This window comes from Rhineura floridana, chromosome 5 (genome assembly GCF_030035675.1).
Source record: "Rhineura floridana isolate rRhiFlo1 chromosome 5, rRhiFlo1.hap2, whole genome shotgun sequence".
NCBI classification, from domain to species: domain Eukaryota; kingdom Metazoa; phylum Chordata; class Lepidosauria; order Squamata; family Rhineuridae; genus Rhineura; species Rhineura floridana.
The window spans coordinates 55007081-55032230 of record NC_084484.1 but is presented as its reverse complement, the minus strand read 5'-3'; the positions used below and the strand labels follow the sequence as shown (position 1 = coordinate 55032230).

The following is a 25150-nucleotide window of genomic DNA, read 5'->3' as shown; positions in this document are numbered from 1 at the left end:
CCAGAGACAATCAGGGTGGGGTATTGTTTATAGGTTGTTACTGGGGACAAGATTTAGTTTTGGATATGCATTATATGTTGCTGTTATCTTTATTATCTTCTTGTATTTTTATTAGACCTTACTGTGAATGATCAGTCAATTGTTTAATTTTACTGTATATTTATATTGTATATAGGATATTTTCATTATTCCATTGTTTATATGACTATTTAAACGGCAGCTAATGAATTATCTTATCTTATGGTAAAGCATGGCTTACCATGGAAAAGCAGCACACAAATAAATGAGAATGACAATGATCTCCGGTCTGTCCTGTGAGCCCAACACAAGATGCCATCACTAAAACTCAAACCCATCCAAATTGTAGCTCCTTCTTCTCACATATTTATCTATACCCAAGATTGGTTCCAATAATGTTTTACAATTAAAAGATACAAAAAGATACAATATATTTAGGATATGTGGAGATGTTAAGGTAGCCTATTCTGGCTCCTGGCAGTTGATGTGTTGGTCCAGATTCTTCCCTCTGGAGAGGGAGGAAAAAAGGAGCTGTGGATAGACTCAGGGACTGGCTGACCTATTTTGTTTGATCTCAACACAGAGAAGCAGTCCTTTCTGTGATCTGTTTTCCTTTCACATACATATGCAGGTGCTGCTCCATAATATTTTAAAGTATGATTAATTATTTCCAAAACCAAGCTTTTATTAAAGAGGACATTCTTATTCTGGAAATGAAAAAAAAATCTGCCACATTTTTTCCCCTTTCCTAGTCTGCTTGCACTTCTTAAATTGTACATTATTTGCAGTGATTTGTGAACATTTGGTTACTGGTAGTAAGAGTTTGTTTTCTTGCTTTGTTGCTTTCTGAAGGACCCTTTTGAAAGTTGTCCTATGGTGATAACTGCAAAGCTTCAGATCAAAGTCTACTATTTGCCCATAAGATAACTCAGCTGAATCTCAACATGTATAAATACAGTCTGGCTCTGGCAGTGGATGAGCAGATCCCTACCACTCCCTACATGCTGCAGTGGGATGATTTGTTTTATAGATCTTCCTGAAGAGGTTGTTGCACAATTTTCTCTGTCAAGCCTGGATTCATAAAAGTAGCTCATTCTCTCTTCGTGGTGTGGAATTGAACCCAATGTCAACCATGTTAACAGAAAATAGTAAGTTAGCATTGTAAGACAGTATGTGAACAACACTCCATTACCAGCAGGGGTGAGAAGCCTTTCTTTTGCGGTGTTTTTTACACTTCATATGCAATGGTTTTTCACCAAATCAACGAGACCGTGAAATATTTGTATCATAATTTAAATTTGCAGAAGGTGAAGTCCTGTAAAAGAAGTTGAAGGCATGGTAGGAAAAAAACTATGATCAAACACAAAGGACCCTCATAAACTACAGAAACTATGGCTCTTTTCATTACCTTTTAAAAAAATGGGCCAGATTCTTCCTGCACTCAATAAATTGTGTCAAATTTCATAGGGATAGGACAAATTGTCTGTGGCACTTCCACAAGGTTTATAGTGAAATCTGTGCAGCTCATGCACACAGGTTTTGTGCACCATCCATGTTACAACTTTGTAATCAAAATGCCAGCTCCTACTTTTTTTAAACTTTTAATCCAGATTTCCTCTTAACAGACTTCTGCAGTAAGTAAAAAACAACCCATTACACATCCACAGTCATTGCTGGTATGGAACCTCATTACTTTTTTTGGGGGTGGGAGCTGGTTTGTCACATGTGTGATGGTCCTTCACTGGGTGGTCCCTATCACCACACCCCTACTTCCATTTGCTCCTCACCTGAGTACACCCTAGCCATTTGTTTCCAGCAAGCAACATGAGTGTGCCTATTTCCCCTGACTGCCACATGCTGAAGGCTTGCTGGAATTTAGAGCAGCTATTCTCTCAAGGTAATTTTTTAAAAATAAGTGGTACACAAGACTGCAAAATAATAAATAAACAAAATCCCAATTCCAGGGGGAATTACCTTGGAAACAGTAATCATAGTACATACATTAGGACTTCTAAAAAATGTTTTAATGCAGAGGTCTTCCATAAGACTTCTTTATGAGAATTCCAGTAAGCTAAACATCAGTCATTTACACAAGACCTGAATCAAAGATAGAGATGGATGTTGCATCCCATTGGGGGGGGGGAGAACCACCGCAACCCTCAATTTTGACCACAGTGAAACATGATAACTAAAGGCTAGTAACATTTACTCTGGCTCACTTTTTTGTTTTGTTTTTAAAATGTGTGTGCTCACAGGTACAAAAATACCTGCATGCATGCCCAGAACAGAAAAAAGGTAGTGGGTGGGGGGAGTGATTGAGGGAAGAGGCCGCAATACAAAGGATGGAAACATTCCTTTGCGGACTGCTTAATGGTGTGGGCAGGGAACAGTGGAATAGTTATGGAAAATGTGGATCTGAACTACCTGTTTGCAACATAAATCCCGCATCTGGAAGCACTCTTTGACTTTATAATAGATAGAATTCAGACTATATAACATTGGGGGGGGGAGGAGCCTATTGCCCCAACTATGCAGCCACTTTCATAGCTGTATAATTTTCTGTGTGCAGCCTGGAGAAGCAAACACATCATGATTTTGTACATAGTAAAACATTACTGTGTGTGTTTTTAAAAAGGACAGCCAGTTTAGTATTAAGCTGTTACTAGCTTGCAACATCATGAAGTCAAGATCACAGTGTAATTCTAGTGCTCCTAGAGCTTCCTGGTGCTATTGTACTGCATGTTTAATAATCAAAAGTAAAACAAAAAGAAAAATAATTTGGCTATAGCTGCTTCCAAATTCTATTTATACAAGTACGAATGTTTCCCTTGACTTTTATAGGCTATTACAGCCAAACCGGCTCAGTATTTTCCATAAGGAGAACACTTTTTTCCTATTAAATTGAACAGAACCCATTCTCAGTTCTTGGCCTCTTCTTCTCCTAAATTCTATTTTTTTTTAAAGTATTGCACACTTCTACTGTGGTAAGTAAAGGACAGCTGTAATGGCAAAAGAAAACCCAAGTGATAACCCAAGTAATATTTGCTTTTGTGAGCAACAGATTATGAATATTTTTCTCCCCTTGGTCTTTAGTTGCAAGAATATTTGCATAAGCCCCAGATACTTTTCTCTGTAGAATTCACCTTCTGCTGCTGCTTATTCGCCTTCTGAAATAAATGCCACATAAATATCATTTCAGGTATAAGGGAAGCATAATAAATAAATAATAAATTTTATTTTTCAGCCGCCTATCTGTCCGGGTTAGGGACACTCTAGGCGACAAACAACAAGAATAAAAACAATACATATAGATCAACATAATCAAATTTTAAGCTAAAAAACCATTCATTAATTCAGAACACAAATTAATCTGTCCCAATCTTGTAGGCCTGCCTGAACAGCCAGGTCTTCAAGGCTCGGTGATAGCTGGACAGGGAGGGAGCATATCTGAAATCGAAAGGGAGAGAGTTCCAGAGGGTGGGGGCCACAACAGAGAATGCCCTCTCTCTGGTCCGCACCAGCCTAGCTGTTCTCACCGGTGGGACTGAGAGAAGGTCTTGCGAGGCTGATCTCGTCAGGCGGCACAATCGGTGATTCTGGAGGCGTTCCTTCAGATATACTGGGCCGAAACCGTATAGGGTTTTAAAGCAGTATGAGCATTGCCAATGGATGCATGAAGTAAGAGATTATACATCTTGTGATTTGGGATTTCCACTCCATGCAAAAATATGTAGAGAAGAAATCATGATAATAATAGGATGCTAATCTCTTATGAGGTTAAACAAGGGGTAGCTAACCTGTAGCTCTCCAGATGTTACTGAAATGCAACTTCCATCACCCCTTACTATTGGCTATGCTGGCTGGGGCTGATGGGAGTTGTTGTTCAACATCTGGAGGATTATGGGCTAGTAACTCATTTATACAAATATACCACTGGGATGAATTACAACGTGTGAGCTTAAAACCGAATATTCAGAGGTCATTGGAATTATTTCTGTTGGCTTTCAGAAAATTTGTATAAGGAGCTTTTCTGAAAGAAATTAAATTCTTACTGCAAATATTTTTAAGCAGACAGAGCCATTAAGATTGAAAAACAACAACCCATAGCCCCATAAAAGGCTACATGGAGGTTTTGGAGAGTTTGTCTGGCAAATATGTGTGTATTGGGGGGATGGGGAGGACAGACAAAAAACCTCATTCCGGTATTCAAATAATACAGTACCCAGTGAAAACTCCTCAGTCTGTCTTGAATGTTAATTTCATATTAGTATATGACCAAAGTTGTGTTAAAGCTCAGATCTACGAAGTAAAATATAGAAATGATCTATATGCCCCAACAGAATTCACAGATGGTTTAAGGGCTGTTAAAACTTTAAAAAGAACAATGTGGAGATAGATAGCATGATTCAAATAAAACTTGACAACCTGAGAAACTTTAGCAAGCTTTCCATTAACTGTGAGTAGCAGCAGAAATAAAGAACAATGAGAGTTGTGTTGGGCCTTTTTGAAGCTAAAAGATTTTGTACTATACCAGTTTTCACTGGAACTATTGTGGGGGGGGTGAAGAGAGATAAATATAAATTGCATGCACATCTTTATGATGAGAAAAATAATACATGGGACAGCATGGCTAGAATTCTGTGTGTGCACATTTACTGCACATTGACACAGTGGGGCTTGCATCTGAAAACCTTCATAGGATCGATCTGAAGTTTTTAATAGGATGAACAGAGAACCAGTTCAGAAATTCTGTCAGAAACTTAGTGAAAGATGAGCTCTTAAATTTTCTCTTTGAATGTCCAGTCTTTGGGCTATATCCCAATACCCCACAAGCAGCATTCTGCTTCTATAACAGGACTTCACCTTCCTCTCCTCTCCCTGTGCCCTGTCAAATCTGCTCAGAGGATCCCCCAACCCCCCGAAGATCTTAAGTGTGCATGGGGACGCTGCAGAGGAGAGGAGGGGGAAGATCTGTTGTGCAAGTAAACATCTGTTGCACAAGCAGAACAGCAGCTTTGATTTCAACCCTTAATCTTTAATGTGGAAATTAGGGGATACCATTCAAACAAATTTCAGTATTGATATATATATATAGATTAGTGCTACACAGTAACAGTACAAAGCTGCAACCTCTGTATGAAATAACTGCTGTGACATTCCAGATGGAGAACTGGCAAGGCTACATGGCTAACAAATGTTTACAATGCTTGAAAATGGTTGCTGGCATTATGACAAGAGCTATAGAATATGGAACAGATGAAGATAAATGTGAGATCCAGGCAGTAACACACTCGGCAGATGTGTGCAGAAATTAATGGTGTGGTAGCAATAACAGATTCAGATGTGTCACAGTTAATTCATCTCCAAACCAGACTGTAGCGTACCAAATGTTTGAACAGCAGGAAAGGGAAGGTAAAATTCTTGCTGTGCCAGGGCACCATTCATTGTTACAAACTGCACCAGAAATTTTGCAAATCACATCTGGAACAACTGGATTGTTAATTGTAAAGGTTAAAAAGTTACTTTAAAACAAAAAACAAATATTCTCTGGTTTTATGGTATGAACTTTCATGAAATAGAATGTTAGAGAATCAAAACATCAAAATATTGTCACTGTGTTTACTCAACTATCAATAATAACTGGGTAAAAATGCTCCTGTTGTATCCATGAGTTTTTATAAGATTGAATAATAAGGTAAAAAGCTAAACATGTTCAGCTTAATAAAAAGTTTTAGAATTCACTAAATCACATTTCCATTCATTCTAGTTTTAGAAGTGCATTAAGATCATGTTTGTAACTCTGTAGCATTTTAAGTTGCATACAGATGCACACAGCTTCAGCAGTGAACATATTCATTTCTGTTTAGTCATTAGTACTGTGCTCTCACTGGATCAGGTGCTGGGGCAACCTGTCTTTTTGGTTTTCAGCAGAAGCCAGATATGCACAGCGCTGATTGGCTGGCCATGAAGCTCTCTTTTCACTTTTCAAAGCAGGGCTGTGCACGGCATTAACTGGCTGGTTCTTGTGTCAACCACAAAACCTGCTTCTTCCTCTCTCTGAACAGTTTTAAAACAGTGTAAAAATCCTTTCTCAAGAGTGCTGAACAAATATTTTATCAGATAAACAGATCAGGCACTTGAAGAAGAATAAAAAACCCCAAGCAGCATACATAAATCATTTTATTGTTATGTGCCTTCAAGTAGATTACGACTTATGGTGACCCTATGAATCAGTGACCTCCAAGAGCATCTGTTATAAGCCATTCTGTTCAGATCTTGTAAGTTCAGGTCTGTGGCTTCCTTTATGGAATCAATCCATCTCTTGTTTGGCCTTCCTCTTTTTCTACTCCCTTCTGTTTTTCCAAGCATTATTATCTTTTCTAGTGAATCATGCCTTCTCATGATGTGTCCAAAGTATGATAACCTCAGTTTCATCATTTTAGTTTCTAGTGATAGTCCTGGTTTAGTTTGATCTAACACCCAATTATTAGACTTTTAAAAAAAGAAGCAATCAGGATGGGCAGAGCAAGCCAAACCCCCAGTATGCTAAAAGGAGTGACACAAGCATCAAGCTGCCATACCAGACTCCCACTTCTGCCCTCCGGGATTAGTCAGCAGAGGGCCTCAAAACAGGGTGGGACTGAGCTGGCTTGGCATCCACCACCACATCCTGAGTTAGTTTCACTGCCATTGCATGATGCCGTTAGACTGGATGAGGCCAGATCATCCTGCCCCTCCTCATTTTGCTGTGGCTGCTGGGAGCAGGAGGGGTACAGGTGTGGCAGTGGCTCTTTTATTTCACAAAGCCCCCCCACAGGAGGGGGGAGTTTGAATTGCACCCTTAATCCTCAGGTTGTGCAGGCTGGAAGTAGGGCTCAGTCTGCAGCCAAATCCCCCTCATCTGCTCCTGTTCATAAACATGGCTCTGCATTCCCTTTGCTTAGTTTTGCAGCCCACCATTTTGTGTAGTTTGGAGAGTTAGGAATCACTGACCTGGTGCTTAATGGGGTGAGTTTACCCCTGAAGGACCAGGTCCACAGTCTTGGGGTCATTCTGGACTCCCAGCTGTCCATGGAGGCTCAGATTACAGCAGTGAGCCGGGCAGCTTGGTATCAATTATATCTGATACAGAGACTGCGACCCTACCTTCCTGTTCATCTGCTCCCCCGAGTGATACATGCCCTGGTCTCCTCTCGCTTAGACTACTGCAATGCGCTCTACGTGGGGTTACCCTTGAAAACGGTCTGGAAATTACAGCTGGTACAGAATGCGGCGGCATGCTTCCTTAAGCAGAGCCGTCGCTGGGATCATATCACCCCAGTGTTATTAGATCTCCACTGGCTACCAGTTGTTTACCAGGCCCAATTCAAGGTGTTGGTGTTGACCTTTAAAACCCTATACGGTTTCGGCCCAGTATATCTGAAGGAACGCCTCCAGAATCACCGAGTATGCCGCCTGACGAGATCAGCCTCGCAAGACCTTCTCTCGGTCCCACCGGTGAGAACAGCTAGGCTGGTGCGGACCAGAGAGAGGGCATTTCCTATTGTGGCCCCCACCCTCTGGAACTCTCTCCCTTTCGATCTCAGACATGCTCCCTCCTTGTCAAGTTTTCGCCGAGCATTAAAGACCTGGCTATTCAGGCAGGCCTACAAGATTGGGACAGATTAATTCCATGCTATATGAATTGAAGGATGGTTTTTAGCTTACATTTGGTTGTGTTGATATATATATGTATTGTTTTTATTTCTGTTGTACGTCGCCTAGAGTGTCCCTAACCCGGACAGATAGGCGACTAAAAAATAAAATTTTATTATTATTATTCCTTTTCACTTGTGTGTAAAATGGCATATTAAACAGTTTTCATCCCAAACAACTTTTAAAAACAGTGCTTGCTTTGATTGTTGGTTTTCAAAGTTGTGATGGATGCTGCTGCTTATAAGCCACTTTACTTTCGGCATTAGGTGATAAGGTAGCTTCCGAGCCATTCATTAAGGAATCCATTTACCAGGAACCCTATACACCAAGGGTAACAGTGTTCTGCTATTACACCTTTAGTTCTCTGAAAAATTAAAATCAGGCTTCAGCTTCACCTGTTGATGTTGTTCTCCCCTACAAACCACACAGGGTAGATATTCATCATTTCAATGTGTTTGTATAAGTGAAGGAGCCACACAAATGTCTGCTAGTTTTAAATTATTGGTACAGGAGCTGCGAGGTACTCTTGTGTAAACAGGAATGCAAAGAAGCAAAACGAGCAGCCAACAGAAATGGAGAGTCTGAGAAAACAGGAAGAATATTTCTTTTCATGTAGCTAGCTCAGTCACTGTAGAGCACAATTAATATAGATACTCTTTGTGAATAGTATGCGAGGCAGGATGGGGGGGAAATAACATGAAAAACTGCATTAGTTTCTGATGATGGGTAAAGACTGGAGTAAACAGGTGCATATAATATAAAGCAAAAAGTCTCAGTGTATGGGAATGTTGGCTTCTTTTACAATCTGATGCTAATCATCTGCTACCTCCTTGTATTTCCATTTGGTGACAAAATTCTCTTTTCTTTTAAAGAAAAAATACTTTTATAAATGAAGCTGAACTGAAAGAAAAGCTAAACATTACATATGCCATTTCAATCTTGGGGTAACCACAAAGTAATACCTTTTCCCAAGAGGCCAAAGACTGGAGGAGATCTTTTTTGGGGGGGGGTGTCCAAACCAGTGCTTGCTTCCATTTCACTTTCAACAACTTAACAAGTGAAAATCCTCTTTTTTCTTCCCCCAACCCCCTGGCCTTTTTTCCTCAGCTTGCTAGGACTTGATACTGGATACCAGAACCATACCAGCACCAAGTTTTAAATTATTGGTACAGAAGCTTCAAAGTACTTACACACAAATAGGAATATGGAGCACATAGGAATAAACTGTGGACAGTTGTCTTTTTCAAGTGGGATTCAATGCCAAATTCAGGTCACACAAATTTGATTTAGAGAGGCAGCGAACTCATTTCTCCCCCAAAATCAGGCTTTTTGCAATAAGGAAAGGGACAGGAAAATGCATTTGAAAGTGTGGGATAATACTTGCTTGACACAACGTTGTATAACCTCCCTGCAAACAAATCGGGATGAGTGCTCAATAAATAATGTCATCAAACTTCCCTGCAAACTATGTGCAAACAAATCAGTATGAATGCTCAATAAACATGTCATCTAGAAACAACCTATATGCAACAAAGCACTTCCCACTGGGAGAAATAGCTGCAGTTACTTCAAGAGCAAAGAATAAATCACGCAACATGACAATAATTCATGCAATGCAATCCTTTACATGTCTACTCAGAAGTAAGCCCCACTGAATTCAATGTTATTTAGTCCTAGGTAAGCATGTTTAGGATTGAAGTCTTAAAGAGAATGGGTGCATTGAATAACAACAAAAACACACAATAGTTTTAAATAATTATAGTAGTGCTAGCCCTGTTCTTTGATTATTTTGTAGTAACGGTGAAAAGGGGAAAGCAGTCATCTCCAGGTCCAGTAGTGCCCAGCTGCCTTGGATTTCTATCATGAAAAGAAAGGTGGGGTATAAATGTAATAATAAATAAATAAATAAATAAATGAACAAATTTTATTTTCAATTTCTTTCCTAATAATCCATAACATGAAATTAGCCATTTTCACAGCAGCCACACATTGGATCAACATTTTCCCTAATCCACTACAACCCCAAGTTCTCCTTGTTCATTCATCTCCTCTTCAGTTCATTCATCTCCTAATAGTGTACATGTGAAATGATGATGATGATGATGACTATTATTTGCCCCAACGTACGTAATTTTACACTTGTTTACGTTGAATGGCATTTGTCATTTAACTGCCAAACACCATGTTTGGAGTGAACTTTCTGGAGTTCCTTGTAATCTCATTTTTAACTATCTTCAAACAATGTGGTATCATCAACAAACTTGGCTCATCTCTAATTCTAGATAATTAATTAACAAGTTAAAATGCTCTGGTTCTAATATTGATCCTTGACAGACCCCACTTCTTACATCCTTCCACTGGAGAACTGTCAATTTATTTCTACTTTCTCCTTCCTGTTATTAATCAAACTATTATCCTACTCCACCAGTGATCTACAGTAATCTCCAGAAGCAAAATTCTCATTTTTATCAAGGACAGAGGGAGAAACTGCCTATGTAGTGATATATTTTGTAATGTATATATAATGCTAAAATAGGTTTGTTTCCATCATCTGTAAGAAGCTAAGAAACATTAAAATGCCCCCTGAAATGTGTTATTCATCATTCTACACACACACACAAACACACACACACAGAGAGAGAGAGAGAGAGAGAGAGAGAGAGAGAAATTCCTTTAAGATGAGAACATGAATGTGCATCTGCTTGCAATCATCTTTCTTTCTCTTTTGAAATGCTATCCTACTGATTGAGCAGAAATGTGATTCCTCCCAATTCATCCGTAAAGTGCCTAGTGGATTTTTTTTTCTGAAAAAGGCTGGATTCTTGCAAAATGGAATAAATGTGTCCTTCATAGGTTGGTCCTAGTGGTTTTTTAAAAAATGTAATGAATTTTTCTTGTACTGCCCAGTTTCTTCTTGCTTTTACTCCCAGAAGTTCAAGGTGTACTTAAATAAAGAGCAACTTGTTGCTGTAACAGAAAAAGTCATTTCTTCTGGCCAAGCACAAAGACAGGAAGCCAATTACTTGAAAGGTAATTAATACAGTATGTGTTTACTATAGGGTTGGGAATTTTTTTAAAAAATAACAATTTGAATTTAGAGAGAGAAGAAAAATTTCATATTATGCTAAAAAGTCAAATGCAGGCTGGTAGAGATTGTGGTTTAAACGTTATGGAGTTGTATACTGTAATATTTTATTAGCTGAGGGAAATATAGCTTATGAAAGAGGTTTCATTTAGTTCATTCTGTATATATTAACTGCAATCCTCCACCTACTAGCATATTTAACAGAGCTTAGAAAAGTTACTTTTTTGAACTACAACTCCCATCAGCCCAATCCAGTGGCCATGCTGGCTGGGGCTGATGGGAGTTGTAGTTTAAAAAAGTAACTTTTCCAAGTTCTGCATATTAAGCTGTATTCAGTGTGACTTCTCTCCAACAACTCTAGTGATATATAGAGATCAGCCTCGGAAGAGCGTCTAAAAATTCTATAGCAGCAAAATCAATCATGTTTAAAAGCTGAAAGGTTGAAAAACTATAAAACCCTTCACTGTTATGAAACCTAAATCTGGAGCACATATGAAATAATATTGTTTACAAGGAATCTGAAGCCTTTTTACGCTACTTCTTTTGGGCACAATCTACATGATCTTACCAAATCAAGGGTGCAATCCTATGCACACACAGATCCCCTAAACACGGTAAGACAATTCTAAATAAACATGCGCAGGATTTTGTACGATTACAGACCTGTTCTTTTGCAGCTCTCTGTAACTTTAGTGGAGGTTTCACATGAGTTCAGAGTATATTGTATCTTATATCAGTTGAAACTGTAAAGTCTAGCCTGTCTAAGGACTGATATTTTGTTAGATTTTAAAAATTCTCTTGATTTGCGGAAGGGGTAGCCATGTTGGTGTGTACCTGCAGAAACAAAACAAAACAAATAATTCCTGTTCAGGTAGGCATTTGGGACACATATGGTTGCTTTCTTTTAGAAATTGTTTCAATTGTTGTGGTTAAGGCTGGATTCCTATACACACTTAACTGAGTGTAAGTCCCACTGCAGTCAATGGGGCTGATTTCTGGATACACAGCACTGCTAATAACTTTAGATGGTACTTTGTATTTTTATCCTTAGTCTCTCTCTGCTGTCTTAGTGGTTTCATTGTTGTTTTACTGTATTTATTGTTATCCAAATGTTTTTAAGGTTAATCTATTGGATTAACTGTCAGACTCACTGAGGAAAAGTGAAGTAAAATGTGTTAAATAAATCATAAATAATAAACGACACCGCAAAGACTAACATTTATTATGGAATAAGCTTTCATCAACTGAAGTAGCATTCCCAAACCTTCAATCCCCAGATGTTGGATTACAACTTCCATCATCGCAAGCAAGCATGGCCAATGGTCAGGAATGTTGAGAGCTGTAGACTAGCAACATCTGGGGACTCAAGCCTGGCAAAGATTGGACTAGAGTCTACTTTGTCAAATAGGTCATGCTTAAATACATAAAATGTATAAGAAATTGTTAAGTATTTAAGGTGCAGTAAATCTCCTTGTTATTCTTCTCAGCTGGATTTTAATTGCCAGTTCAAAACAAGGAAAAAATAAATGTATGGTTAAATAATCAGTATGAGGTTTGCTCAGCCATAACTTTGATTCAGATGCTTTAAAAATCACTTAAACTACTGGTTCATCACATTGCAATATATGGTATAAAAGGGTGAAGTATTTTGATGCATTTAACTGAGTGACTACCATTTTGGCTCACAATAAAAGAGCAACCAAGTCAGGACAGCACATGTTACCAAATTCTTCTAAGCTACACAGGAAGTGGATTGGACTGTGAAAGACCAACCCAAATTCTGTTTACATTTTGACAAATTTGTAGGGCAGTCCAATATCTCAGAGAGGAGGTCAGGTCTCCTGCTCCCCTGGTGCATTCACTATAGCTGCCCAATTTCCCTACTTTTTAAAGTTTGAGAGAAATATCTGTTGGCTATAGATATGTTCTTAAACCACAAGGTTTTTTGCCTATTAGTGTATTTCTCTGCTTTTTAATCCAGGAGGTAAGAAATGGGTTCCTGTGCAAGCTTGGTGAGAATGGATTGATCATTTGCATGCTTATTGAGTTCAGTGGGATTTACTCCCCTGCAATCATGCTTAGGATAGGTGAAACTGACCACAGGGAATGGGGAGGGGAGCAGGAGGAAGGAGGGGAGGAAGGGCAGAGGGGAGCAGGAAGGAGGTGCAGGGGAGAAGGACAGGTTTGATCATTTTCATGTTTATTGAGTTAAGTGCGATTTACTCCCGTGCGATCATGCTTAGGATAGGTAAAACTGACTGGGGGGGAGCGAGGGACGGCTGGAATGGGCAGGGAAGGAGGAAGAAGGAACAGGGGAGAGGAGAGGGGAAGGAGGGAAAAGCCAGGTCTGATCATTTGCATGCTTACTGATTTCAATGGGATTCACTCCTATGTAATCAGTGTGGTGTAGTGGTTAAGGTGTTGGACTACGACCTGGGAGACCACGGTTCATATCCCCACATAGCCATGAAGCTCACTGGATGACCTTGGGCCAGTCACTGCCTCTCAGCCTCATGAAAACCCTATTCATATGGTCGCCATAAGTCAGAATCGACTTGAAGGCAGTACATTTGCATTTTTAATCATGGTTAGGATAGGTAAAACTGACCATGGGAGAAGAGCAGGGGGAGGGGAGAGGAGAGGGAAGGAGAAAGGAAGGGGAGAGGGGAGCGGAAGGAGGGGGAGAGAAAAGGAGGGCTTTAGAGGGGGAGAGGCAAAGGAAGGGGCAGGGGAGGGCAGGTTTGATCATTTGCATGCTTATTGAGTTCAGTGGTTTTTACTCCTGTGCAATCATGCTTAAGATAGGTAAAACTGACCATGGGGAGAGGGAAGGAGGGGATTGGAGGGGGAGGGGGAGAGAAGGGGCAAGAGGGAGGGGATAGGAGGGAGGAGAAGCGAGGGTGGGTTTGATCAGTTGCATACTTTTTGAGTTCAATGGGATTTATTTCTGTGCAATCATGTTTGAAAATGGAAATGGACTGCCTTCAAGTCAATCCTGACTTATGGCAACCCTATGAATAGGGTTTTCATGGTAAACAGTATTCAGTGGTAGTTTTACCATTGCCTTCCTCTGAGGCTGAAAGGCAGTGACTGGCCCAAGGTCACCCAGTGAACTTCATGGCTATGTGGGGATTCAAACCCTGGTCTACCAGGTCGTAGTCCAACACTGACCTGGAGGAGGGAGGGGAGGAAATTGAATGGGTGGGCACTGGGCAGAAGGGAAGCCCCTTTCCTTTCCAAAAGGAAAACATTGTGAACAGTATCATTGCTTTTTAGGGTTTCCCCCACTTTTTTCTTCTACACATGCAGGCACATGTAGCCTCTCACCCAAATTTAAACCAAAGCTGTCCCTGGCCACATCCACACCAGACGTTTCTTTCACTTTCGACAGTCATGGCTTTTCCAAAAGAATCCTGGGAAGTGTAGCTAGTGAAACGTGGTGAGAGTTGCTAAGAGATGCCCTGTTCCCCTCACAGAACTTCAGTCAGAGTGGCTGACTTAAACCACTCTGGCCACTGGAGCTCTGTCAGGGGAATAGCAGTCTCCTCTCAGCACCCTTCACAAACTACACTTCCCAGGATTCTCTGAGGGAAGCCATGACTGTCTCACTGAATGAATGAATGAATGAATTTATTTTGGTCATGGACCAGCCAATGACTGTCTCACTGAAATCAAAGTCTGGTGTGGATGTGGCCCCCTGATGAGCCAAGCCAAGCATCTATGAGTCTGGCTTTTAGAACACTGACAGTTGGTTCTTACTGAACATGTTTGACATTATCATTCAGTTCACTGCAACATTTCTTAAATTAATTAAAAACCACCCAGGCATTTTAAAAACTTTTAAACTGAAGAATATGAAGGTCAGAGTATGGGGCAAGGTCAGTAACAGGATTACAGATCCTCTGTGAACATGGATGATTTTTAATGAATTTTAACAGAATATGAGAGCTCAGAGAAAAAAGTCTAAAAGTGGTCTGGATTTTCTCTCTCTCTTTTGACTTTGAACTCTCGATGCTTTCTGACTGTTTTGTTTATCGAGATGAAAATTGAGAGGGTTGTCAAGCAAGCGTTTCTGAGTTCAGGACTATAAGTTTTGTAAGGTTTTGTTTTGAAATGAGCTTATGGGAAGCATCTGAATGGCATGGGGGGTATTTTCAATTTAACACTGTGAGATGTGAAAAATTCACGCTGGCTATAGTATACAGCCACTCTTGCGGCTGTATAATCTTAAACGTGGCAAACACAGCAGCTGCCAATTATTTTCCTAGAAATTTTCCTTCTTTTGTTCCTCCCTTCTCCCCATTCCCTCCTCCTAATAAAATTTCCGTCCATCCACGAACACTGGGCTGCGTCCATGAGCAACAACTTGGTAGTGGCCCGCACAGCGGGTCTGCTACCAGGCCGGGCTTCTAGCGCCTCACACTCTGCAGTGCACACACCGCTCAGCTTCGCCTTCCTGCGCCTGGAGCCTCGCTAGGACCTCTCTGTTCTGCCAGCTCCCCCTCTGCCCCAAGACCCTTGCCTTTTCCTCTTGGGCGCCATCCGTCTTTTGCTTTTCTTCTGGTAGGTGAAGAAAGGAGCGCTTGGTAAAACGCCCTCGGAGATTGCCGCCAAGATGTTGCTGCCGCCGACGGTGTCTTGCTGGCCCGGCCGGCGGGCGCTCTCCTTAGCTGCCCTGATGCTGGTCATTTTCATCTGCTTGAGTCCCGGTGAGTCAGCCCCGCGCGCACAGGAAAGGGTTGGGGCGAGAGAGCCTGCCCCACAGTCAGGAGAACTTGAGGTTCATTCCTCCAGGAGCTAGGAAGAGGGAAGGGGAGGCTTGTGTGAGGAAAAAGGCGGCGGTGCGGGGGGGGGGCGCATGCAGAATCAAGGCAGAGGGGTGCTGAGCGTGGGAGAGGCAGACCATTTTCCTTCCCGCCAAAATTCCTTAAGTAGTTCGTGCCCGGACGGGGGATGTAACGGCACTGGCAGAATTACTGTGTGGTCAGAGTCGTAGAAATGAGCCCCCCTGTAGGAACACATTAATCGAAAGGAAATTTTGAAGAAACTCTGTCCTGGTCATAGGAAGGTTGACAACGTTTTTCTTTTCCCAGCAAGGGTTCTGTGCCACTTAATAAGCAGAAAGAGAATAGATAACGGGATTGGTAGAGCGGTATAGCCCAAAGTATAACGGTTACCTTATTTTAAAGCAGGGCTGTCAAACTTATGTGAACTGAGGCGGCACAGATTCTCCACACAGCAGGTGCCCAGGGACCAAACGCACACGCTTTAAAACGTAGCGAAAAAGTCAATACTACTTTTGTTCGTATATTTTTTTCCAGTTATTAAAAGTGTGTGTGCATGTGCTCAGCTCTGCAAAGTTATCTCACCTAAAAAAACTTGTTGCATGAGTATACTCAATATTTTATGTATAAGTGCATTTACTTTGCTGTAATAATTCCCATGCCTTAAAGAGCCAGCTGTGGAAACAATGATATAAGTGCTTTTTCACCACCACCCCAGAACTCAGTCTCTTTGCTCTTCCAGAGGCATCTCCTGCTGGCAGTTTAATACTTTGTGAAATAAGTACCACAGGGCAGTCTCTTCCCCACCCCCCATCCCCTAAATGATTGTATGTTTGACACATCTGTTTTAAAGGCATAGACATAATATCTAGGCTGGCATATAGCAATCCTTGCAAAATTACAGCTGGCAGTAGAGTCCATTATGCATCATTCCTTAGATCAAGGATAGCCAATGTTCCAACTCCCATCTGCTCCAGCTAGCAAAACCCATTGTCAGGAATGGCGAATTATATACTTCGACGACATCTGGAGTGCACCATGTTGGCTCCCCCTGTCTTTGTTATATAATTGGGCCTCAGGTGCCAAACTCGAATTACCATGACATCCCTTACTTCACTGGGGCATGCATAAATTCCCATTGCTTCAAAAGGATGTGTGTGTGTGTATTCTTCCGTGAAATAAACATAGAGAAAGGGACCTTCATTCGACTATGGAAGCATCTTGTTTTCCCTGCAGGCTAAACTTTCTCAATTAAGAAACTTTCCTATTAAGAAAGTAGTACTTTGTAGGAAACCTTGTAAATATTTTGAACCTTTGGTATCCTGATTTATTTAATTCGATTTTGGATTCATTAGGTGTTTCAAGAGGAAATAAACTTAAGCTGATGTTTCAAAGACAGGAAGGTAAGCTTGCACTGTCTCAGATGTCACACACCCTCTTTGCTGCTACTTGGTCAGAAAACAACAGCTAAGTCAGGCCAGAGTGACACATTCTGCCAATAGATGTGCCCTGTGTGAAAAATACTGAGTGGGTCTGATTGTTCCCAATTCTCCCAGAGACCTACTGGGATAACTGGTTCAGGTAGGTTTTGTTGGTGGGCTCTTGCTGTGTTCGTATAAGGTGTTTAGGAAGAGTCTTAGTAAAGAGGAACATGGGTGATGCCACCCCAGTTTCAGTGATCGTGGGTAGATGAGGGCAAGGCTATCTATGCCTTGTTCCTCACTCCCACTCTTCTCATGGACGGGTTCCTCGTTGCTCATCTGCTATGTCCACTGGCCTGTGTGTGCTGTTGTTTAACGCCAGATCGGTACACAGTAAGACTACACTCATCCATGGTTTGATCACGGATGAAGATGCCGATTTGGTGTGCATTACTGAGACCTGGGTGGGTGAACTGGGAGGAGTTGATCTGACTCAGCTTTGCCCACCTGGATGCTCGATGCAACACCAGCACAGGCTGCTGTTTTAAAGTGTTTTTAGTGCTTTTGTTTGACGCCCTGGGCTGCTACTGGAAGGGTGGGATATAAATCTAATAAATAAATAATAATAGTTTGTGGCCTGAAGCCCTATCTGCCTCAGATAGCTGTGAAAGGAAGTAATTTGCAGAAGACAGATGGCTTGTAAAAGAAGATACTTAATCCTTCTCTCATTTATCTTTCCCCTTCCACAACCCTCCCATTAGGGTTCCAGACCATGTTTGCAACAGAAACATGTCAGGAAGCCCAGTTGCAGAGTGTTTAATCCTGCATTGGGTGCGTAATCCCATTCCCAGCAGGGAACAAGATCATGCAGCCAGCACTGCAGGATTCAATCCCTGCTCATCAAATAAGTTTTTTCAAAGGCTTTAAGACAGCTCATGAGCTTCTGTTTGCTCAAACGAGAGCACAGGGGCTTTTTGCAAGTCTCCTCCCCACTCCCTCTTTAAGTCCCCGACTTCAGAATCTTAAAAGGGAAGCAGAAGGGATTTTACCAGGTTGGCAGGACTGCCTATTTGTGAATCATGTGATGTCACAATGATGTCATGTTATTGACAGACAGGCAGTCCTCTCTCCTGTGAAATTTGGGAGATCCTGATAAAGGTTCCCCATCCATTTTACAAGGTATATATGATGACTGCTGTTTCAAGATACGAGATGAAGGTGGAACATACAGTTCTAGACTCCCATTTGATGACATATACCCAATCCTTTATTTTTATGCTAGTGCAATACACAGGGAAACTTCGCAGTCATTGTTGAGCATCGCAGAATACCTGTTATACCGAGTTCTCACAAATGTTTGATAGTTATTTTTTGGTTATATGATTTTTAGAATAGATTATGTATATAATTTATTGTTTATAAGAATTTATACTTATTGTACTTTAGACAGAGCTGGGGAACCTGTAGATGTTGTTCGTCTCCAGCTCCTATCAGCCCCTTTCACCTGTAAAACCTAAAACACCTAATTGCTGTAAGCTTGGAAAAAGTGACATTATCATCTGAGTGAGCAACCTTGTATTTTCTGGCTCTTTCATTTCAGCTCCTGCTCCAGTAAAGGCAGATGTGTCTGTCAAAGAAGATAAGGCCAAGGAGTTTTTGAACAGCCTGAAACGTCAGAAGCGCCAGCTGTGGGATAGGAGTCAACCTGATGTACAGCAGTGGTACCAACAATTCCTCTACTTGGGCTTTGATGAAGCTGTAAGTGGCAACATTTCCTGCTTAAAACATCCAGAGACAAAGATTGTTGTATGTAGTCACTTACAAAAATACTCAATGAGTGGTAGATAGACCTGTTATGAACATTGTTTCAATACTGACTGTGCAGGAATCTGAATCCACTTAAGGTGATTTAACTATGTCTTCAGGATATTGCCCCTTTGTTGTCTTAGCTGTGTAGGGAAGAATTATTTTGAAGTATCAGTTGTCACATGGTATGCAAACGTTTGCCCAGTGTGTAGCCATAGAGAATATGAATATTTACAGAAGCATAAAAGGGTCTATTCTAAAAAAGTTGCCTTGCAGTGGCATCATGGAGGCACTATGATTGTATTGTGATCACCTGCACTACTTTACTGTTAAGTCCTCAAAGGAATTTGAGAATGGCAAGGTATTACCCTTTTCTCTCTATTCCTAGAACCCCAATGTTTTTTTGCCAGAAGTTGTTCTGACAATTAAACCATTTTGATTTGTCTTGTGCACTCTCTATTCAAGGTGCACATGATTATTGTGAACCTAGCAGGGGTACAGCAGTTCAAAAGTTTTGATGTACATTTAGAAGTCTCACAAGTCTGAGCATTGAGACATCTGGTTCTTACTGCCCATCAATTTTAGGTGTAAAATTTTTGGTTTTGAACACATAACACATAATGACGCTGTCAGAGGAAGGCACCTTGAGGTGTCTTCCCACCCTTTAAAGAGAGTAACAGCAGAAGCAGCTTTTAATGTAGAAGAGATATAGATTGGCCATCAAGTTAGAAAAGCAACCATTTTACTACTTGGTGTATAGGCAATAGAAAGAACACCTTTTACACTACTAAAGACTATCTTTAGGAGTGTCGGCAATTCCCTTTTTAAAAAAGAAAATATAAATTATAAAGTGTAACTTTTTGATAGTTTTCTTCTAAATATTGTGCAGAACAGAACATACAGATTTTGCTCTGGTGGATTACACGACAATTTGCTAGCACACATTATCTGAATAACTGGCAAAGGAAAATTTATTGAGTTACATTTCATAGCTGTTGTGTTTGTTGCACATTTTGGGAGACAGACTGAAGGCAGTTTTTTTAAAAAAATAGCAAGGCTAGGAAAACTAGGATTACCCCCCCCAAATGTAAACTACTATTATAATTTCCTTGTTTCTAAATCTTACTTTTTAAAAAAAATCATAAATGGGTTCCTAAAATTAGGCAGATAAGAAGAATTCAATAACACTAATGAAGTCATTATGGTCTTAAAAAGCCACATTGTAACCCAAATTGTTATATTTAAATAAAGCATACACACACACACACACACACACAAAAGGATTTTTTTGCATCCTTTCCTGAGCATAGACAACAATGAGATTGTTTTCATTTGTAGTGATAGTGCATCATCATTGGGATAGAACAGTGAAATGAGATAGTGCCTTATATAGGAAGCAAGTAGTGACTTTATATAGCAAACATTTTGTGGGTTAGGGGGACATAGGTCACAATTTGCAATAGAGTTCTAATTTTATAGAACTCCAAAGTTCAAAGTAAAATGTGAAGCAAAGTTTTGAAACCTCTCTTCCCCCATCCAAGATACAACTGAGCTTGGTAAATTGTTGAAAACAGCTTGTTGTCCCTTTCCATGTCTAGAAATTTTCAAATACCTAGCTAGCACAAAGTGTTTAAATACATAAGGCTTTTGATTTAACATAAATACTGTGCAAAGTGTGTTCAACTTGATGTTGTATAAGCATCAGTCATGGGTTATATTTTAAAATGTTAAAGATGCATGATATACAAACTTCAAATCAACTTTTTAAAAATTGTTTAAAAAAATTATAAAACTTCTCATCGTTTACTGCCAGATACCCAACTAGAAGAATATTATCTTGGCCTGCATATAAAAGAATTGCATGCATTAGTTTAGGTAGCAGTATGAATAACCGAGAAAATCTTCAAATGTGGCACAGGAAGTTATTACTATTCTTGTAGCAGCGTACTTAAGCATTTATACAATGAAGCTGCAGCTTTTAGCTAATTGCTACTTTTTTTTGTATGCAGAAATTTGAAGATGATGTCTCCTATTGGTCAAACCTAGGCCGTAGTGGCCACGAGTATTACGGTGGTTATTACCATCACCATTATGATGAAGATGCACCTATTGGCCCACGAAATCCACATACCTTCAGGCATGGAGCAAGTGTCAATTATGATGATTATTAATCTCATTTTTTCTTCTCTTTGCAATACACGAGGAAGACTGATAGCCTTTTATGCTCCTTTGAAATTAATTAGTTGATTATAAACACTAAGAAAAAATTAAATGTTTTTATATCCACTCAGTAGCATACAATGTATGAGTTAGAATTAAAATTTCCTGGGGTTTTTTTTACCAGTGTTTTGGTGAAATAATTTAACTCAGCATGGATCATCTTATGACATTTCTGTCGCTTGAATTACATTCCAGTCTAACAGTGGACAACCTATGTCATATGGCTTATTGCAGAAACAATGGCTTACTAATTGCAAAGCAGTATGTAGGATTACAATAGTTTATCTTTAATCCTCCAAGGCAGCAGTATAGCACAGCTGCATTTATAAAGCATCATTATACTATAATTGGACAAGGGACACCACCACCTCCTATTTAGCACCCTTGTCAGATGCATTTCAGGAACAACCAATTAGGCAATTCACTGCTCACAAGCATCTAGCGGCAACTATACTTCCAATACTGCAGAGGTAGACCTGTGTGAACAATGTATATAAAAGAGTTCTCTCTGGCCAGTTTCACATCTTAATACTAAACCATGGTTTAGTGCTGGGTGGATGAACCTGAATGAACCCAAGCAAAATATGGGGCTCACATGCTCTCCTGCCCTCTCCACCTCCTGTGCAGCCACAAGGATGACTTTGGCAGAGCTTCATTTCACTTTTACAGAATCCCAAAATAATTTTGAAGCTGTCTTGTTAAACAACAGTTTGTGTTAAACCACTGTGCCTGGTTTAGACATGCCAAAGTTGGCATTCTGTAAAAGTGAAACTAAACTCTGCTGAAATCCTCTTCCACATTGGGGGGGGGGTATGGTTGAGCCAGATGCTTTGGTTGAGCTCATTCATGCCTGTCCATGTAGTGTTAAACTATGGTTAGAATTACATGTGACCACAGACAATGTGCTTTACTTAAAGCAGGGATGGGAAACTGGATCCAGTTGGTAGGTTGGATCCTTACTTCCCCCAGCCTCCACAGACCAAGTTTGACAGGTGGGCAGAGCTGTCTATCTGACGTCAAAACTGACTTAAAAGGATTACTGGTACAGGCTAGGACAGACAAAAGCTGCCTGTACTGCTGTCACAGCTCTGATGTTTTAAACACAGCATATTACTACAGTGGCTGTGCATAATTCTCCTGCCACTGTAGTCCTTGATGAGGGCAGTCAGGAAGAGCAGAGGTTGAACAACCATCCCTACAGGTGCATGCATTCCATCCAAACAAACTTGTTCGGTGTTAAAATGGTAAAGAACAAAGCAAATATCAGGGGACTGGAATGTGGGTTACTTACTAAGATCCAGATCATTTTCTAATCCTTTAAATAAAGATCATACTGTTTGTGTACTTGTAAACTAGGTGAACATGAATAACTGGTGGGAATGAGTGAATTAGTACTGCAAATAGCAGTGTAGTGTCATCTGTGTTTGCTACAGGTAACAAAAAATGGGCAAGGTATATTATTATTAAAGTCCATGGGATTAGCCTTGACTAGCCTGCACTTCATGAAAAGCACTCAGCTTAAAACCTTACACACTACTGGTCAAAGACTACCAGTTACTGGGGGGGGGGAACACCACAAATGTAAGTTTGGTTTTGGTTGCTATATCTTTTGTCAATATGCATGAGCGCACAACTACCACCATGGTATTCTTACATGAAAAAGTGAAATATGTAAGTTTCATATTTTATTAAAATAGCATATTCAACCACTGGTAACCAATAATACATTAACTTTTCCCCTGCACAACACAGTAGTGATTTAAAATAGCATTTATCCATGAAAGTCAGTGAAAATATTTTCAAATTCAAGTGTGCAACTCTAACTAAACATTTGGGAAAAAAACAATTTAATAAAAAGAATACATAAAGCTCTCATACAGAATTTTTATAACCCTATAATACTAGATGCCAGTGCTTTTAGTCATCTGACAATACTGCTTGCCTTTTTTTCTTAATGCATAGTATCTCTCATTTAAAGTACCCACTTTTTATAAATAAATTGGCATGTTCCCATCCCATCTGCAGCTTCACAAAGAAACCAGGAAATAAAACTGTCAAGGACAGTCACAACAAAATGATCTCACAGTAAGATATAAAAACTTGAAGATACTAGAAAAGAATGCTTCTATCCTATTTTACATAAAAAGACAGATTTAAAAAGTGCAAGGCAAAGATTGCAGTTTTCTTATTTAGGCACATCCACTTCTTTAAAAGCAAGCTTCAGAGTGAAATTTCCAGTTTTTCTTCATGATACCTGTTTTGAAGTCTTTTTTCTTTTAAACAAATCTTTTCAAACAAGGAATTTTTTTATTTCCTGTCCAGCTTGAGGAGTTTTTAGTTATGTCTGGTTCTTCCTTTTTTTATCCTGGCAGGTTTTGGTTTAGGAATATATTGATTATTTGCTTGATATTCCAGTTCTTTGCGAAAGTAATGAATTGCTTTATTTAATCCTTCTTCCAATGGGACCTATTATGAAAGAAAAGTGATATAGCCAATGATTCTAGTCAGTTCTTTACAAATATGTTACAAAAATGCTTATTTGGTTATCGCTATTGTCGTAAGTATATCAAATATGTTTATAGATACTCTGCCAAATAACTTAAAGACACCTTCTGCACAGCGGCGTCACCAGCAGGAGTGCGGGGAGGTGCGGACCTCCGGTGCGCGCCCTCCCATGCGTGTGCGCTCCAGGCTGGTGGTGGAAGGCCCGTCCCGGCTTCACCGCCAGCGAGCGGGCACCTGCTTTCCGTCTTGCCTGCCCGCCTCCGAGGAGGAGTTGGCTGCGCTGACCCGGAGCGCTTCTCGGCTCCTTTGCTGGGCAACGGCGCAGGGTGGGGTGGCTCTGGGTGTCACCCCCCTCAGGGTGTCACCTGGGTGCGGTCCGCACCCTCCGCACCCCGGTAGTGACACCCCTGCTTCTGCATTCAGAGACAATTCCTCTGAAAACTGAACGATTCTTTCAACTGGCCTGTCAAATAGGTAACTAGCTTTCTTGAGATACCACTTTCTCATTTGCCCACCTGAGTTCTTTCTCTTCTACGTTATTAGCAAAATATTTGGGATGAAGGAAGCATATCTCAGCCTTTCCCAACCTTTGGGCCCCCAGATATTGTTTGACTACAATTCCCATCAGCCCCAGCCATCATGGCCAATGGTCAGGAATTATGGGAACTGTAGTCCAGCAACATCTGGCAACCCAAAGGTTGGGAAAGACTGGCATGCCTCTGTCTTCTAGTGAATCTTCCCTTTTCCACCAGCAGTCAGCAGAGGAAAGAACAAAAGACACTGCTATGACATGAGCCCGGGACTTCTTCAAAATGGATCTCTAGTTAAATCTGTCAGCAACCACGGACTAGAGTACTGCATTCATTAAAATGTGTACTGCTCTCAAGTCGATTCTGACTTATGATGGCCCTATGAATAGGGTTTTCATGAGGCTGAGAGGCAGTGACTGACCCAAGGTCACCCAGTGAGCTTCATGGCTATGTGGGGATTCGAACCCTGGTCTCCCAGATCGTAGTCCAACACCTTAACCACTAGGCACAGCCTCTTCTGTTAGCTTGGGGAGGGGAGGGAGAAAGAAGAGTTGGGCTCCTGTAGGAATTTTTAAAGCTACCTGACAAGATATTAGACTAGAGTCCCAAAGCCCTGTCTGAGGAGCTTTGTCAGGCATCACATAGGGTAAAGTGGCTGGTGAGTTTTGAGGGCACAACAGGTGGAGTGCACAAGCTGTTATCTCCACTTTTTTATGCCTCTGTTTATCACTTCCCAGCCATGGAAGCACATACTGCTTCTGCTTATCAGCCTACTTCCTGCTATGGTTGTCTGGAAGTCCCCTCCCAAGCTTACTAGATGTCTATTGGAGCCAGTTGACAAACTTAGTAATCAGCTTTCTCAATTCTACTTCCTCTAAATGTTCCAGATTTTCTTCATTCAGGAGTGGTTTGAATCATTACCCACTCACTTAAATAAACTGAAGCCAGGATTATGGCAATTAGTTATTCTTCAGGGAACTTTCATCTCTTGCCCCAATATTTTTCCTGACTCTCTTTTGCACGTTTACAAACTATGCAACCTAGAAACAAGTTAGTGAAACTTAATAAATGACTGCTCAGAAGTAA

General features: G+C 40.6%; 2 protein-coding genes across 5 annotated transcripts in view; one reads left to right on the top strand and one right to left on the bottom strand.

The window, feature by feature from the left end:
- The first annotated feature begins 10471 nt into the window (after positions 1–10471).
- Positions 10472–22755, top strand: ECRG4 (ECRG4 augurin precursor). Of its 3 annotated transcripts, none has more exons than XM_061626774.1 (5): positions 10473–10743; positions 15366–15507; positions 16938–16985; positions 18604–18761; positions 20819–22754. In XM_061626774.1, exons 2-5 carry the CDS (start codon positions 15414–15416, stop codon positions 20978–20980), a joined length of 462 nt encoding a protein of 153 aa, XP_061482758.1. In that variant the 5' UTR covers positions 10473–10743; positions 15366–15413; the 3' UTR covers positions 20981–22754. The 3 variants fall into 3 exon arrangements, with proteins under 3 accessions (XP_061482760.1, XP_061482758.1, XP_061482759.1); XM_061626775.1 differs by lacking the exon at positions 10473–10743 and adding an exon at positions 11352–11412 and having other exon boundaries at positions 20819–22755; XM_061626776.1 differs by lacking the exon at positions 16938–16985 and having other exon boundaries at positions 10472–10743; positions 20819–22755.
- Positions 22702–25150, bottom strand: part of UXS1 (UDP-glucuronate decarboxylase 1) — a 63641-nt gene continuing 61192 nt past the window's right edge. Inside the window, exon 15 of one of the 2 annotated variants that reach the window (XM_061626773.1) lies at positions 22702–23495. In XM_061626773.1, the coding sequence (XP_061482757.1) occupies positions 23364–23495 (132 nt within the window). In that variant the 3' untranslated portion in view covers positions 22702–23363. The remainder of the gene's footprint in view (positions 23496–25150) is intronic. The other variant, XM_061626772.1, reaches the window with a different exon arrangement.